Source organism: Pipistrellus kuhlii, unplaced genomic scaffold, assembly GCF_014108245.1.
Source record: "Pipistrellus kuhlii isolate mPipKuh1 unplaced genomic scaffold, mPipKuh1.p scaffold_m20_p_12, whole genome shotgun sequence".
Taxonomy (NCBI): Eukaryota; Metazoa; Chordata; class Mammalia; order Chiroptera; family Vespertilionidae; genus Pipistrellus; species Pipistrellus kuhlii.
Window position 1 is genome coordinate 27343290 of NW_023425427.1, and position 17474 is coordinate 27360763.

At 40.0% G+C, this 17474-nt stretch overlaps 1 protein-coding gene across 1 annotated transcript in view; it reads right to left on the minus strand.

Moving 5' to 3' along the window:
• RORB (RAR related orphan receptor B) overlaps positions 1-15164 on the minus strand; it is a 167715-nt gene extending 152551 nt beyond the window's left edge. Inside the window, exon 1 of the mRNA XM_036433791.2 lies at positions 14464-15164. Within this exon, the coding sequence (XP_036289684.1) occupies positions 14464-14470 (7 nt within the window). The 5' untranslated portion in view covers positions 14471-15164. The remainder of the gene's footprint in view (positions 1-14463) is intronic.
• Between the last annotated feature and the right edge of the window lie 2310 nt (positions 15165-17474).

Below are 17474 nucleotides of genomic sequence, written 5' to 3' on the forward strand. Positions count from 1 at the left end.
AGGGATTAAGAAAAAAACAAATACCACACCAAAAACAAACTTCATAGATACAGACAACACCATGGTGATTATAGAGAAGGGAGTGGGGGAAGACAGAAGAAAGTATAGCATGGTGATGAAAGATGATTTGATTTTGGGTGGTGAGCACACAATACAATATTCAGTTGATAAACTATATAATTGTACACATGAAACCTATGTAATTTTATTAACCACTGTCACCCCACTAAATTTGGTACAAACTGTCAAAATGGTAGGGACAAAATCAGCACCTGTTTCGAACCACTGACTTAGATGTATGAGTGCCCAGGAATGAAGATCACCTGAGCAGTGAACATCATACTTGGATTCTGCTTTACTAAGAACCAACACATTTCCAATAGCCGTAAGGGCAAATCAAATTCCTCATCTATCTTAAAGCAATAGAAATATTTTAAAATTTCCCACAATCCCACCAATAAGAATCAATTTTGAGATCTAAGTGTGTCTGTGCTGGTGTTCTTTAACATCTCTAAGGATTGCAAAGCCCCACGGTGTTGTCAGGGGCTAGATATGGGCTAGCTTTAGGTAAAATGAAGGCAAGTTGATTAATTTTTCTGTATGAGTATCCTTGTCTTTCCTTTAACATTTGAAGTAATATATTTCTCAAATCAAAATGAGCCTTCGGAGACAAAAGGGGCAATGTTAACCTACCCTTAAGAAATTAATCAGACAGAACCCTTCTTTTCCTAATGATGGAGAAAATTTTAAAAATTGTATGTTATTATTATGATAGCTATTTTCACTATTCATTATGAATTACATATGGCTTCCAAGAAGACTAAACTCTTAAGCTCTTTAGAGGGTAGAACTGAAACATATTCACCTGTATCTTCAATACATAAGGTAGTGCCTGGTGCATAAAAGGGTCCTTGATAAATGTTTTGTAATGTATGAGTGAATAGTTGTGTAAATATTAAATAAGTTAATTTTCTCTACGAGCCATTAAACTTTCAACCTTAACCTTATTATCATGCCAGCTGATTTCAGACAAATTGATGAGGTAAATTAAAATAAGTTGTGGATAAGAAATAGCCTTACTACTACGCTGGAACACTTACTTTGACATGTAGGATTAATCTACAGAGAATGTGTAGAAAATTTGGGAAGAACAGAAATGGTAATAAGTAAGAAAACCTGATATCTTAAGATACCAAGGTGATTTTAAAAATTGTATGTTTTCTTCAAATTTTTATGCATTTTATATAATTTAGATCTGACAGTATGTGTAATTTTGCATTCCAACCTTTATATTAGATTTAGTGAGGTCAGGGATGATATCTTTCTTGGTCACCATTTTAACCCTAGAAGCTAAAACACATTGTCAGGTCCATATAAACACTTAATACTAGTGACATATATTACATACATGTGAATATATAGTGGTTTAACAGTGAGTACCTACTAAATCAAAGTGTACCATAAAGAATGGTAAACCAAAGTGTTCCTATAATATATTGTTGTAAATGTCATAATGAGGTTATAGTGCTTTTAGGTATATGCTTTTGCTACTTTAGTTTATTTCCTTTGAAAATATTCCTAGAGTGTGAATTACTGGGCGAAAGAATATGGTCATTTTTAAGGGTATAGGCTTAGTGACTGTCCCAATATAAACACCTAGTCTAGAACACGACAGTGCCCATCACACCATTCCATACTTTGACAGATGTTTTGATTTCTTTAATAAGTGAAGTTGAGCTCTACATTTCCAATTATTTACTAGCCATTTATTTTTCCTCTTTTTATAAAACAAGTGTTTGCTTTTTTATTTTGGGACTGCTTTTTAAGGTGTTGAGACTGCATTTTTAAAACTCTTAAAAAGCTTTCTTTCTATTTTGGGGTTTCCTTGGGCTTAGCTACCCAGGGCACATTGCTATTCATACCTACCCTGCATCGCTTACAAGGCGGCTGTGTGCATCTACGGCAGCTACAGCAGCTCACTGAGAACTACAGAGCACTAAACACAGCGAGGATATTATTATTAATTTCCCCCGCTATTACATTTGTAACAAGATGAGACTGCATCTGTCAGCTCCTCTCAAGTTTACTGAGTTCCTTTTAGAAATGTTTTCAGAATTTTCCTTAAAAGCAGTCACAGTACAAAGACTGGCAGAATTAATGAGTCTGAAGAATATACTGCAATTTCTAAAAGACAGACCAAGCAAAGAAGGTATTCTAAAAGAGGTAAAACAAATAGAATCACCTGAGACAACCTTACTTCTTCTCTTCCCCCCCCCCCCCATGTGATATTGTTAAACATACAGGATTGCTTAGTATAAGATGAAGACAATCCAATACAGATTCTGATGCAATCCATTTTCTTTCTAATAATGTCTGTGGTCAGTTGCGTTGTGGGAGTCAGGGCCATTATATAATAAGATCAATTTGGGTGCTGGAAAATAAACGATGGGGTAGGATGGTGTTTCTAGCTATGCCTGAATATGCTGAAGAGGCCTGAAAAATCAATAACAGTGAACTAATAAATGTACTTTTAAGGAAATGTGAATGGACTTAATTTGAAAGCATAAAATTTAACCATGTAAATAAGAGTTTTGATGTAAGACATATTATGTTTCAGCTAAAATTCAAAACACATTAAATCGCAATATTGTCAGGGAGGAGCAGAGTTTGCATTTATTTAGAATTAATGTCAAATGTAATTGCATTTTTTCATTATATTGCTAGGCACAATTAGACATGGCACCTTTTTAATGTTGTCAAGGTTCTTTCCTTAAGAAAATGTTTTATGCTTGTACAAAACATAAAATTGAATAGGATGATGATAAGCCTTTGATAAAATGGTGTGCTGATGAGACTTTCAATCCCAATCAGACAGAATCAGTTAAACCCAGGTAGGTAAATGGTGGTATGGTAGGTTATTCAACCCATTCTTTGACGTGAAATATGCCCAAGGATAGATAATCTCCCTCTTGACAAACATAAAAACCAGAGGAGAGAATTGACAAACTGAAAGACAAATGAGTGGATTAACATTATAAACTATGAGGTAAGTGCATGTTGTTTACTGAATGAAGAAGAAGGTCATATTGAGACATAACAGTCTTTACAGCTATTTCTTCTAACATTGTTTCCTTCCTTAAAGCAGATGCAGATACATTAGGATCTTAGTGGGAGAATCCTCTATAAATATGCAATTTTACTAAAAACTTGAAATCTCTTTTAAATGAAGGCATATTTGAGTTTATAAAATAATTTTTTTTAAAACTTTGAGGGGATAATTATGGTAACAAAATTTTAGTGTATATACTTTAACTGAGTTATTATTTTTACTGGCCAGTTTCTATTCAGAATCTATCAATTTTTCTACAATATTTATTTTTAATTTTTTTCTGGAATTGGTAAATGTCTATTGTTTTAGGAGTAAAAACAATAGAGAACTATGGTTTGCTTAAGGGGATCACGCAATTGAATGCAAATGGCTTTACTGTAAAATTACTTATTCTACAGATGGTCAAAATACTCTTGAGAGTTTTGGTAAAAAGTTTTACCTGAGGGCCAATGCTGGCCAAATGATCATGGAGGCTGCATCTGGACTTAGCAAGTATTAATGTCATGATTGATTAGTGATATCTGCTGTGGGTGGAGGGGTGACAAAAAAATAGTACAGCCTAAGGGAGAAAACAGAGAGTAATGAAAATAGAACTGGACTCAGCGTCAGAAGCCCCTGATTGAAGTCAAATTCTGGTCTCCATTTCTTTTAACAAATAATTCAGACAAGTCATTCACCTATTTTTTCCCATTTAGGAAAAAGGAGATTAACAACACCGGACACTTAAGAAATTCAAGTGAAACAAAAATTATCTAAGAAACTCCTTAGAATTTTACAAGAAACCACTTTTGTTGTGCTGGAGACCATTGTCTTAGAAGGCATCACATCTTATACATAGTAAGTCCTCAGTAATCAAGATCTGTCGAGTCACATTTAAACCTGCTCCACTATGGGGGGAGGAGAGGATGTTTGTCACCTGCAACTCTGCCATGTAAAATGATAAAAAGAGTGTTTATCTTTGACTCTAAATCAGTACTCATGTCAACCATGTTAGAAAACCTTTCCAAGATCATAAATGAAATTTCGGTGGAAAGAAATTCAGAAACTTATTTCATTACCAAAAAACACTTTCTAAAACCAATAAAATAAACTTCAATTTATTGTGACAGGGGTGGCAATCAGATTAACCTTTAGTAATATTAGTAAACAAAATAAAACAAAAACACAACTGGAAGGTATTAATGCTACCTTATAGCATACTATTGATATTTCTGAGCTTCTCTTGGAAAGGTATGCCCAAAGCCCTGTTCTTTTGTACTTAATTTTTTTTAAATCACAAGAATGAAAATATATTTCCAAGGGTAAAAGTGCTTAGAATTAAGCCTTTTAAGTGGTAGCCAGTATTTAAAGGTGGGGGGGAAACAATACCACCCAAAATATTGGTCTGTTTTAAATTTAATTGTAGTGCAAACAAAATTCCCTACATAAATTTATCTGAAATATTTTGTTTCTGTAACAAACAAAAACAAAAACAAATTATTGCCATACAACACTGCACCTTAATGATGTGATGTGTTTTTCTGAACAAATGTTACTATATTCAACCAGACTGTGTGGCATTTGCTCATATTTAAAAACTGTGGAAATTTGGACAAGGTTTCTTTTTTAAAAAGAAAAGTGTTTAATTCCTTTACTATGTGCCAGGCACAACTTATGTACAAGTTAATAGAAAATGTTCTATATAGTGATTTTATTATTTGACCTGACAATGATAACCACAGCCAATTACCCATTAGAAACTCAACACGTCTAAGTTCTTTAAACTTAGATGTTATTGTTTGATTCTGGAATCTAGAAGCTAGCAGCTGCTGGATGATAAAATATGACTTGCATGTTCATTCTGTCTCAAGCTATAACATGAAAGTTTTACTTGAGAAACTTAGACTATGGATTTTCATTCCAGTCAGATAGAATGTACATGAAACACTTTTGAGAACCATGCCTTGGACAGGTGAAATTAAACATCTCTTAAATGTAGTTTGGTAAATAATTAGTTTTAATTATTTTTATTCCATTATTCAGGCAAATAAAAATACCACTACTGTCGGAATTGTATATTCTCAGAATTACAAGCAACAACACATTCTGACCCTAATTAACAAGACTGTCTTTGAAAAGCATTTGTAATGGAAAGATCAAGATAGTGATTTAATGTTTACCAAGTAGGAGGCCGATTTTCATAAAAACTAGAGTAAAAATCTAGGTGTATATTATACATAGCACATTAAATAAAACCACTTTTCTCCAAAAGTTCAGTCTCCATTTACCACCCAGAGGAGCATACTGGCCCAGGCATAACGTGAAGTGGTGTATGTGCCCGTTCATATAACATGAGCACAGAAGGAAGAGGCATCCAGAAAACCAGTTGCCATATTAAATAACTGTTCAATCAAAGCTTTTCAAAGTTAGTACCCTCTCTTTTAACCTCTCACTTTAAATTAAAAAAAAAAAAAAAAAAAAAAAAAAGCCCCACGAAATGGGGTCATTCAGCCACTTTTTAAATTCTTCCAGGTTCCAGAAGTAAACAGATCAAGCACAATAGACATTTTAGTATCAGGATGTGTTACAACAGAAGAGAAGCCTTCCTCGGCCTAATAAATTCTAATTAATAATCAGCATTAAAAAAAATCTATTTTTCAAGACTGAAAATACATGGCTCTGTGACTCACCATGTAGAAATTTGAAGATGAGGCTCGTGCTAACGCAGAGGGTTATGACTAAGAGTGACATTTGGCTGCCTGGATGTCTCAAATAGTGACATTTACTTTTGCGACTTCTCCCCAGCCCAAGATCTGGCTTTCAGCTTTGTAGGTTCAGAAACTTGATCTTGCCAGTGTTTCAGAGTGGATGAGACCTCAGTCTGAGGATTCAGGTTAACTAAACTCGCAAGAACTAACATTCAAAACTAGAATGCCAAATTATCACTTCAAAATGAAGAGCCTAATTATGAATTGTAGTGGTTATTTTTTCGGCCGGTCAGTGATTTTACCCATAGATAATGCTGGGATGAACACGGCCAATAGTTGCTTTTCACACTCACATTTTGGTTACTGTCTAGGAGTCCAGGATTTTCCTTCCTTAAAGACGCTTAAGAGAGAGAATAGCTCAAAAGTCTGTAAGGCCATTATGTGTTGGTTTTACAGTTTAATATTCATAGTTCAATCTTTATCCAAGTTCTTGGAATGGAAGAGTTTGTGGCCCTCAGACACTGCCAACGCACCGTTACTCCCACGAATTTTATTCTTCCTGATATCTAGTAATCTAAGATACTCTCTGGAGCAGATATCGCTATTTTTAGGCAATATCTTAAATGTTAAAGAGCATGAAACTCAATATATATAAGCCATTTTTTACAAAGTATTTTTTCCCTTTTTTGTATGTGTGTGCTGGTGATACTTTTAAAGTTTTTCACAAGTTACTCTCTTACTTACACCAATATTTGTCTCCTTTGGGACTTTTTTTTTTTTTTTTTTTTTTTTTTTTTTTTTTTTTTTGGAATTTAAGATCTACCTTAGAGATTTTTTAAAATTGTGGCTTTAAAATTATTTTGCTAGTAAAAGTTTCATTTGAGAACAATACCAGTACTTTCACTACGTCAGAATATGCTCTTTTTGGAATGGTTCTATGCCAATAAACTTTCACATAATATCAACTATGAAAGGCAACTGAGGAATACAACAAACTATAATTTAAACAGCCTCTTTTATGATGAACAATTTAATCAAAAGTTGGACTGCTCATCCTTAGAGGCCCGTCTCCTGTGAAAGCTGTTCTGACCTTCTGATAAAAATGTCCCACTGTATTTTGTTCTGCTCTTGCTTTGATTATAGCTGTCAGAGCCTCACCAGTTGACTATACTTTAGCAACTTGAGCCCAGTTCTGTGCCTAGCTTTGAGTAGACAGATAAATATATTATGAATAAATATGAGTCACATGCATTTCTATTTGTAAAAGATGAAATCTTTTATAATGTAAAAGATGAAATCTTTGAGTTTATTTCTTTTTAAGTAAAAACTGAAAGGAGAACATTGAGAAGATGATCTTATTCTCACATATTCAAGAGTATATTTTAATTTGGGCTCCTAGAAGTAAGTTGATCGATGAATTTGACGAAGTTTACTGAACAAGGGAGAATCAAACTTGGTTCCAAATAATAATAAGAAAAATTTGTAATTAAAATATTTCTTATAGACTAGTCAGAAAACTAAAATAGAACAATATTCTGCAAATGCTTTTGCAACACTAATACTCATTTATTTCATGCCAAGTAATGGTTATAAATGCCAAGGCCTTTTATAAAAAGCTTTTGATGTTTCTTTTTTAAAGATAATTTTGTGTCCAAATCAGAGAGAACCCTTTGCACTTCTAATCTGAAATTAAAATGGTGTGTAACTGCTGCTGTTACATGATAACAATATAATTGTAATGAAATTCATGTAAAAAGGAGAATGCTTAACACATTTTAAAAATATGATTTAAAATTGACTTGTCGTAATATGCATTGAAAAAAAGCTTTGTTATTAGATAAAACCTATCTAGCATCTTCCTTTAAGCATCCCAAATCTTTTCTATGTGCCACAATGTCAAGATATTGGATTTACATGAGTACAAAATATTGTGGGCTAGTACCAAAAAATATAATTTGGTAAACAACCAGATCAATTTGCTTTTTCTTTGCTTATATCTGTGATTTCTGTGATTAGAAAAATATTTCCCTGGACTACATGCTATGATAACTAATCATACAAAAAATGTCATCAGCTAAAACCTTGTCTAGTAAAGTAATTTACAAAGTCAGCATACCCAACCAGTTAATAAAATATTCACTAAGCAGAGGTGAACACATTTAAGTCAAAGCAAATTACTTTTGCTCCTTTATAAAAGCGTGTTATAAACAACTATTTCCCCTCATGTTGTTGCAAAAGGGGACACATTCATTTGGTGGCACATGCTTAAGCCAAGAATATCCCAATTTAATTTTAAAACAGAATTTATCATGCAATTATTATAAAGTTATATTTCATTTTCAATATTTATAAATAACAACTAGTGAAGAAAAATGGCATGTTATATTAAGTATAAAAATATTATACCTTCTGTGTTATTTTTAAATGTTCTGGATGCTTACATGCAAGGTATTAGACAATGTAGGTAAGATATATGTTGAATAGCATTTTAACTCCTTATATAAGTGCTAATAAACTTGTACTTATTATGGAGTCAACAAATCTAGGATTTTAAAATTTATTGATGGCCTCTTCGCTCTATTTTCAAAGATAAACTGAGCAAGCCAAAATTCTAAGTGGACTGCAATGCATAATCATTTTGTGACACTTATTACAATATTTTCTTTCATAAGACTCTACCCCCCATGCCATTAGTTAACCACATTGTTATTATATCTAGCTTAATTCACTATAAATGCCGTTATAACACCTGTGGTTTCCCTCATTAAGAAGTGAATGGATGGGGTCAGGGGTTGAAAGGGCAGCATATGCGCTATGAAAGAACTAGTTAACATAGCCCATTATATTGGTGCACTGGTAAATCTCATTTCTATTCATCAGATGATTAGTTCAATCAATATTTATTCCTCTATGCTCCCTTTGTCTTGTGCTACAAAGGAGACATCCTTCAAAATCATGGCATAAGCCTTGTTATGTATGAATTTGTTGCTTAATTTGGGAGGGACTATTTCATTTATTTGGCAGACCTGAACTCTGATTTCTTTTTCCTTCTAATTATCATTAGGTAGTATAATGGAATTTTGTGTAGATTATTTATAAATAGATGCTATTAACAGTTTCTTTTTTTTATGCTACTCAAGTATCACATGTATACATTCCTTCTTTTTGAATGTTCTGGAAAGTTGCTTGTGTTTCTCTAAATATGTTTGAATTTGGAAGTCTGGATTGTGAAAGCAAAGATAAGAATGATTTCCTCTTTCAAATATTCATTCTTCTTTCCTGAGTGGGTGGTTATAAGCACATATATCTACATATTGTGTATCAGTGTATATCAACAGACGCCTCCAAAACATACCATTATCTGCTGGAGATTCTGTTAAGTCAGAGATTTTATTCAAAGTAAGACAAATATTTGCAAGGAGTCGTAATTGGAAGATGATTACAAAATTATAAGAATAATACTTTATGTGTAAAGTGCTCATTTTACCAACAGTCACCATTCATTACATTACAAAAAGGCTTATTTCATGTTTACTTTATCCTTTAGATAATAATGAATGAGATAGTAAAACTACATGTAGAATAAAAAAAAACATTAATTATTAAGCCCAATGTCGATTACTAATACTTCCTTTTCTGTATATTTTTAACATATTAATAAAATGATTTGTTAATATCAGTTACATTAATAGCAATGTAATTTAGAGTCCATGTTTTGTTTGTTTGTATAGGATACAGAAATTATTTAATCAATAAATTTTCTTCATAATATTAGAAAGATATAAAGTATATTTTAAGTCACCTCAATCACGAATAACTTTATCACTAATAACGTATGCACTCATAACTTTTTATTTGTTTCAATCTGTCTAGAATTTGATGGTCTTAACTTTGGCATTAATTCTCCTGTCTCCTCGTATAGTTATCTGTAAGGCTTGGATTTCACCAATGTACAGTGGCATTGATGCTATTGTTCACAATTTTAAACCTCAGTTTATTAAATTTGCAGAGTACCAGTAGACCCACACATATAGAATTTTTAAACTTAATAATTTATTAGAATAATTTTTACCTCCGTATTAGTTGAATGCTATGCAATGTACTTTAAATTAGACGTATATCATTATTGCAGTGAAAAAAAAATCTAGTTAATCTGTCGCGAGTCACACTTTCATTTTTAGGGCTAATGTAGCAAAAGTATAAAAATGACACAGGCCACATGATATTTCTAAAAGGTGGATACAAGTTTATAAAATGTGAACTAATAGCTGAAAAAAGTTTTACTTGTATTTTTATCTGGAAAAATTTCTTATATTGAATCGCTTAGAAACACTTATGGAATAATTCTGCATATGCTACTTTTAGAAAAAAGTAGTATTATTACACTTTTTGGATATCATTTTCATGAAGACAGACCCTAAAACTTCACATCTACGTAGTGCTATAAAATTTGATCTCATGACTCTGAAACACATTTAAAATACAATAAAGGCAAACACACACCTGGATGAGGACTTTTAAGGCTGTTAATGGTTTGGTATTTGACAAATTGTTACTAAAATAAATATTAACACTCATTATTTGATTGAGTATAAAATAAGTGTTATTTAAGTTAAAGTAAAACCTCACATAAACCACTTTAATAATGATGCAAGAAATCATCTTTTAAGGGAGTTCTAATGATCAAAACCTATCCTGTTGTTGACGGAAAAAATCCACTACTAAGTTTTAAATGAATGCTAACAAAGGAGTTTAATCTTTATTCTTCATGTTTATGAGGCCTGCTTCTCAAAATTTCTTCCTTTATATTCCATCTTGGTTTCCCAATTTCTGATTTTCTGAATATACAGAAGTGTAAAAAGGCTCGGTGGGTGTTATAAGTGTTCCAGAAACCTAAGATGTCAGGTTCTTATGTGTCACAATATGTGCTTATTACTCACCGGGGATGTTTGAGGCTCCTTATTTTTCAACAACACTTGAAATATAGCCTTAGGACTTTTCTTTAAACTGTCTGAATGTTTATCTTTCTTGGAATAAAGACAGCTTACTGATAATTACTTAATGAGCTATTATGAATGGTCTACTGACAGAGATGTCCTCCCAATAATGTTTTTTAGCTGTGGGAGGGTGGAATGTTTGTTAGACATTTGACTGGAATAGGTGGAGGAAGCTAAGAACTTGTCAGAGGATCTAAAGGCCTGGCCAGCAGGACATTCTGAGCTCCAGGTTTCAGAAGGGCTGCCATACCTCCGAAAGCAAGGGTCCTTCCCCCCTTCCCCTAAAGTTAGCCATGAATAAAAACTAACTACCTAAATAGAACAGATGAAATCTGGGCTTTAGAAAAACCAAGCCCCATCCCTGTTTACAGCAAGCATAAAACCAGATTTCTAATCCTGGGAGGCACAATCACCTATTGATTGCCAGGACATCTGTGCCCTTGTGTTTGGAAGCAGGCTTTTCTGCCCAGGCAGGGCTGGAAAAGCCTACCATCTTGGCCCCCCTGTAGCATAAACAGCTGACGGGACTCTCAGGAAGGAGTCTTGCAACCCACGCCTTGGCTTACACCTTTCTCACCTATGGATGGACCCAATTACAAGTCCCCCCTCCCGCCTTCGGAAGTTCCTGAAAATGCAATCTACTAAGAAGCAGCAGCGTGTATGGAACTGATGCGGTACCCTCTAGCAGACAAAGGGGGAAATGCTTTGTGCGCCACCAAATACAACCTCCTCCACCCCAGGCCCTGAGTGAGTCAGAGCACCGGAGGCTGGGACTCAGTTCCACTGTGGAGCAGGACAATGACCTCAAAGATCAGCGCTCCCTAACCCCTTTCTTACCCTAGCGCGTTCCTCCGGATAAAGTCTCTTAAATATCGCACACTTGGAGGTGGAGGGGGGAAGGGTGGAGCCGGGGGGGGGGGGGGGGGGGGGGGGGGGGGGGGGAAAGTGGGGAGGTTGCTGAGTTAGTCTTGAGGGCAGGCAACACTTCAGTCCAGGACCAAGTCTGCGGCTCCCTGCCTGACTCCGAATAGTCGCCAGTTGCAGGCGGTGGAGCCCAGGCGGGGACTCTGACCGGGCTGGGGATGTCCTGGGATGGGGAGAGTGTGTGCAGTGTTGAGTATTGGGGGAACAGAGTGGGCACACTGACAAGCTGAACTCAAAACCGCCCTTCTACCCCCAAAACAGGCCGCGGAGCAGCCCGGGCACAAGAGAATGCAGGCTCGTTTCCGCTCTCACTTCTCAAGTTCACACTCAAGTTCAACCCCTGATTCCCACAAGACATCTGAGTAGTCTGGACCCTTTTCTCAACCCATCCTTAAAGAACAGCCCCGATGGCGCAGGAGGGCAAGGTCTGCAGGAAACACACAGCGATGGCAGAGGAGAGATGGAAAGGGGTCAAAGAAGGAGAGACCAGGAGAGCGAGAGAAAGATCCCGCCGCCACCTTTTAAGCCTGTTTCTATCGCCATCGCTCGCCACCAAGCCCCTGGAGAGCCGCCTTAAGTTAGAACCTGACAACGCTCCTGGGCGCCTGGCCCGGGTGGCGCCCTCTAGAACTCGGGTGGGGCTGAGACTGGGTCCTCCTGGGGAGCACGAGGCTGGCGCCCAGCTTCCCACCCTTCAGGCTGCTTGGTCCCCAAAGGGAAGCCGGATTGGACCCAGATCCTCCTCGCTGGCCCAGTGCTCCTTCAGGAGCAGCACGATCCAGCTCCATCCACGCCCGCCAATCCCACACTCCTGTTTTCTGCAGCTTAAGGGGACAGTGAGTGGCTTGTCTGCCCCAGGTACTAGGACCCAGTCTGAACCGAGGTGGCGGGTGGTTTTGGACCTTCCACCGGAACATCAGAACCCAGCCCCGGGAAGGAGGAGTGTTGGAAGGGGAGGGGAACAGAGGGGCGAAGTAGCAGAGAAAACTAAAGGGGAGGAGATGGGGATAAGATGGGACAGAAAAAGAAAAAAGAAAAAAGACGCGTTTTCTGAAAGAGTTTGGACAGTGGAACATGTGTTCAAGCCCCCAACTGGGGCACTAAACTGGAACCAGCTCGCACTCAGGGCCCCCCCACTCCCGGTGGGGGAATCAGTCAAGACCCTCCTGCTAGGACACCCCTGTTTTTTATCTCCAGCCACCTTCCTCGCCCTCACCTCCCTATGCACCCTCTCCGTTCCTCCTCCTCTTTTCCTTGCTTGCCACAGTGGTCTAGCCCACTCTCCTGTCCTGAGCGTCCAGGCCTGGGCTCACCCCATTCGGGGTGGGGATGGGAGAGAGGGGTGCACACAGCCCCTCAATGCTCTTCCAGAGAGGTGTTGGGGTAATGGGTGGCAGGCGAACACAGCCCAGTGGGAAGCTATGAGTGTTTACAGACGACCTCTCCCAAGGTCTTCCTGCCTCCCCCACCTGCCAAGGGGTCAGGGAAGTAGGAAGGTCCCATCCCATCCCAAGAGAGTTGGCCATTTCCAACTTTCTGTAGCCAGAACCAGGAGGGACATGTGCGGGGGAGAAGAGATGACCCCTCTCCTTTCCAAAGAGTGGCCAGAGAGAAAAACTGGGGGGCTTGGGGCTTGCATGCCCCAATTCCTAGGGCCCAGCCGGAGCCGCACAGATGCCCGCAGCACGCGGGCACCCGTCCTGCTCTCCCTCCGAGGAAAGAGCGAAGTTGTGGCCAAGTGGAAAGTGGAAGCGAGTGGGTCCGGACACATCGCGCAGAAAACCTGCAGGTCCGTCACCGCAGGGGAGGAGAGGAACACAGGGGCCCCCGAAAGCCGGCCAGGGGAGCAGCCCCAAGTGCAGCCGGAGCACCGGGCGTCTGGTCTCCGTGCCCAGCGCGCCGCCCGCTCGTCCCGGGGATCCGCAGCCCGGGGCGCGGCCGGGGGTCTTGGCCCCAGCACTGCCGCAGCTCCAGCTCCCACAGCCAGCGGGCCTCTGACAAAGAGCCCTTCCCACCGCGGGTGACGCGGGCTCTCCTGTCCTCTGGAACTTTCTCCGCAGAACTTTTTGTCGGGGTGGCGCTCGTCCCTGGTCTGCGCGAGCTCGAGCACGCGGACCCGGCCTGGGCGCAGCAGACGCGCGCTGGGGACCATCCCCGAACCCGTATCCCTGCCCCTCTCTTCCTACCACCCCCAGGAAGGGACGCCTCGGCCGCCCGGGTCGCTGGGGTGTTCTGTCACCTAAAGGGGGTGTGTGTTCGCGCTCTCCCACCCCGCCAGCCGCGGGTGCGCCCCGCGCGTCCCACCCACCCTGGCCCGTGACCGCCGCGCGCGCCGGACGCTTCCAGCCGCTCCGGGGGAGCACCTACCCGCTCCCGGCTCTTTCTCCATCCCGCGCCCGCTTCCGTCCCGGAGAGCTACCTGCAAACGCGTCCAGAGCAACTCCAGGGCTGGGAAGAAGCATCTCGAGTCGCTCCGCTCCCCTCTCCAAAAAAGCGCCCTCCCGCGCCCCTCCAGAACTCCCAAGAGGCAACAACCACCACCGTCCTCCCCACAACTTTCCGCGCCCGGGCCATCCGTAGCCCTCCTGAGAGCACCCAGTCCGCACTCCGTCCTGCCACCCTCGGACCCTTCGGCTGGCTGGGTGCACGCCCCTAGCCCGGCGCCCCGTCCGGCTGGAGCGGTGGCGGGACCCGTGCGGCCCCGGTGCCCAGAGGAGCCTCGGCGGCCGCGGGCTCGCGCGCTTACCTCGCATGGTGTGGCCGCTGCTCTCCCGCTCCGCGTAGGCATGAAGCTGCTCCCAGCCCGCACCCCGGAGAGCCCCCAAATCCTGCTCAGCACGAGGGAAGAAGAAGGTGGTTGGCGAAGAGCTGCTCCGCGGAGAAAACCATTGAGGCGGGCGCTGTGGCCGGAGGGTGACGTTGGCTGCCGCCGCCGCCGCCGCCGCTGCTGGGTTAACAGTTTTGATGATGGTGCTGATGACTGTTTGGGTGGTTGTTTGGTTGTTTGTTTGTTTTCAGGAAGGGTGGAAAAAAATAAATGTGCTGCCTGGCTGGTGCCTGGGTTTTGTTTTGCTTTTGTTTTGTTTTTTTCTTTTTTTTCCCTTTCTCTCCAATGTGCTTGCTTTAAAAAAAAAAAAAAATGCCACCGCCTCCGGCTCAGAAGATTTCTTTTGTGATCACTTAGACTGAAGAGGAGGAGGAGGAGGAGGAGGTGGAGGAAAGGGCAGCGGCAGGAGGAGGAGTTGGTGGTGGTTTTGTTAGTTACAAAGACCAGGGAGAGAAGAATCAAAGGGGAGAGAGAGAGAGATAAAAAAAAGAGGAAATAGAAAAGAAAGGAGGTGTGGATAGCAGAGCATGTGCGTTTTCACATGACATCTGTGCCTGTTAGCGGATCCACGATGTGAATGTTCACTGTTCGGTTCGAGGGAGGGAGGAAGGGAGCGAGAGAGAAAGAGAGAGAGTGGAGGGAGATGGAAAGAGGGAGCCCAGAAGGGGCTTATACGCGGGGGCGGGTTTGGCCGGGACTCCCAGGCCCCGCCTCCTGTCAGCGCCGTGGCCAATCAGCGGCCGGGAGCGCTCGGAGGGGCGGGGACCGCGGGGGAGGGGACCCGCAGGGCGGCGAGGGGCGGGGGTTCAGGACGCCGGAGCTGGAGGCGGCCAAGGCTGGACATGGACATCAGAGACCGTCCTAACTGGGCAGAGGATGAGAAGGACCCGCAGAGCGAGGCGGGCCGATGTGCATGCAGGTGACATTCACTTACTTTCCCAGGAGGAGGGAGAGGACGCTGGCCGGCCCTTCAGAGGCGAGAGGCAGGGGACTCTCCAGGTCCCACAGTTGCTTCCCTCTCTGGCAAAGCCTGCGGGCCTCCTCAGAGAGTTAGTTTTGGATTTATGGTAGCGCTCTGCAGAGTCCTTTTTCTGTTAACCCCTCCTCCTGTCTGGCGAGGGTTTCCAGGGCAGGACGCTTCAGCTACAGTGGTAGAATAATGCAAATCAACTTTCCTCACTTTGAGCTCCACCAAAATGCAGTCCTATGCGAGTACCAGTCTGATCCCTTTAAAAATCACTTTTTTTTTTTCAGATGCTTCCTGCTCCCAAACTTAAAAACAAGCAAAACTAAAGTACTGAGATCTCTTGTGTTTTTAAAGATAATTGAAGATTTTAATGCTTTCTTTAATCAAAGGAATTGATTTGTGTTAGCATTTGGAGAATCTCCTAGTGTTGGGCTACATGACTCAAGGATAATAGCCCCAGTTTGCAGGTGTAGCTACCTTAGTGAGAAGGCAAAAGGCTGAGGCCAGAAGGTCTGATCACGTGGTGCTGTTTATTTGATCCTGGTGCAGGGCTTTAGGAGGGAGGAATTGCTCATTGTAATTGCTCTGAGAAGACATTTACCAATTTAGAGGAGATTGGCAATTACATTTAAGTAAAGTTATTTGTATTCCTTAGGTCAGTGGTCAGCAAACTCATTTGTCAACAGAGCCAAATATCAACAGTACAAGGATTGAAATTTTTTTGAAAAGACAAATTTTTTTTAAAAACTTCAAGTTCTTCTAACACCATTTCTTCAAAACAGACTGGCTCAGGCCGTGGTATTTTGTGGAAGAGCCACACTCAAGGGGCCAAAGAGCCGCAAGTGGCTAGAGAGGGGCAGTTTGCCTGCCATGGCCTTAAGTAAATAGATAAAAACTGTTCCTTTGCAAGTTTTCTTCTTTCATTGGACAAAACAAACATATCGTACAGATAATCACATCTACTTTCTACAATTGGAAACTTTGTAAATACTTTGGTGAAATGGTCATCCTCAAAGACAGATAAAAATATTTGCTTCATGGACTCAGTCTTAAGGAACTGAGGCTTCTACTCAATGTACCTGTTAGCAGAGCAGGCCTCATCATCATTTAGGTTCCCATATAATTTGATTCTTACTGCTATTTATTCATATTATGTCATGTAAAACAAAATGCAATGTAGAATTGGTGATTATTCAGTTAATTAGATCACTCTAAACTGCTAAGTAGTTCATTACCTACCCCAATTAAATAAAAAAATGGATTACTTGCTGAACCTTCACTAGTGTTAAACTGACTTAGCCTGGCAAATGTGTAATTTAGGAAAATTTTAGTATTAAGAATGAAAGTTGATTAAGTCTTTAATTAAATGAAATGAACAAAAGGAAGTTACTGTTCAGAATAGTTATTCCCTTATAAATACCTTTCCCCTAGATTTGTAATTGACGCAGTAGTTAATCTTTTAGGATAATATTTAAGGCTCCCTGGTTTTATCATTTTTAATCAAGTAAAATAGATGCATCATAACTGCATTAAAGCTGTACTAAGTTATGCCTAATTTAGTTACTTCATTAAAAATTACTGAATATAAAACAGTTAAGAAACAAATTGTGACTGCATTATTTTAATTTTATGTGCTTCAAGAAGACCCAGGCATATTTAAAATCCCAAAGCCTTTGTAAACACTATAATTAATATTGTCATTATTTTAGCATTTTATTTCTCATTTCAAAATTCAACAATTTAAACTCATTAATTGTCTTAAGTTTCTAAACATTTATTGAATTCTAAAATTTCTTTTGACTGCTATATATCTGTAATTCCTAAATAGATAGTGATGCATATATGAAATTACTTTTCCCTTCTTTGGTACATTGTTATATGTTCTTTGCTTTGTGGGTTCAACAATGGCATAATTTTACTTAGAAACATATCACATATTTTCTTTTTTAAAATATATTTTATT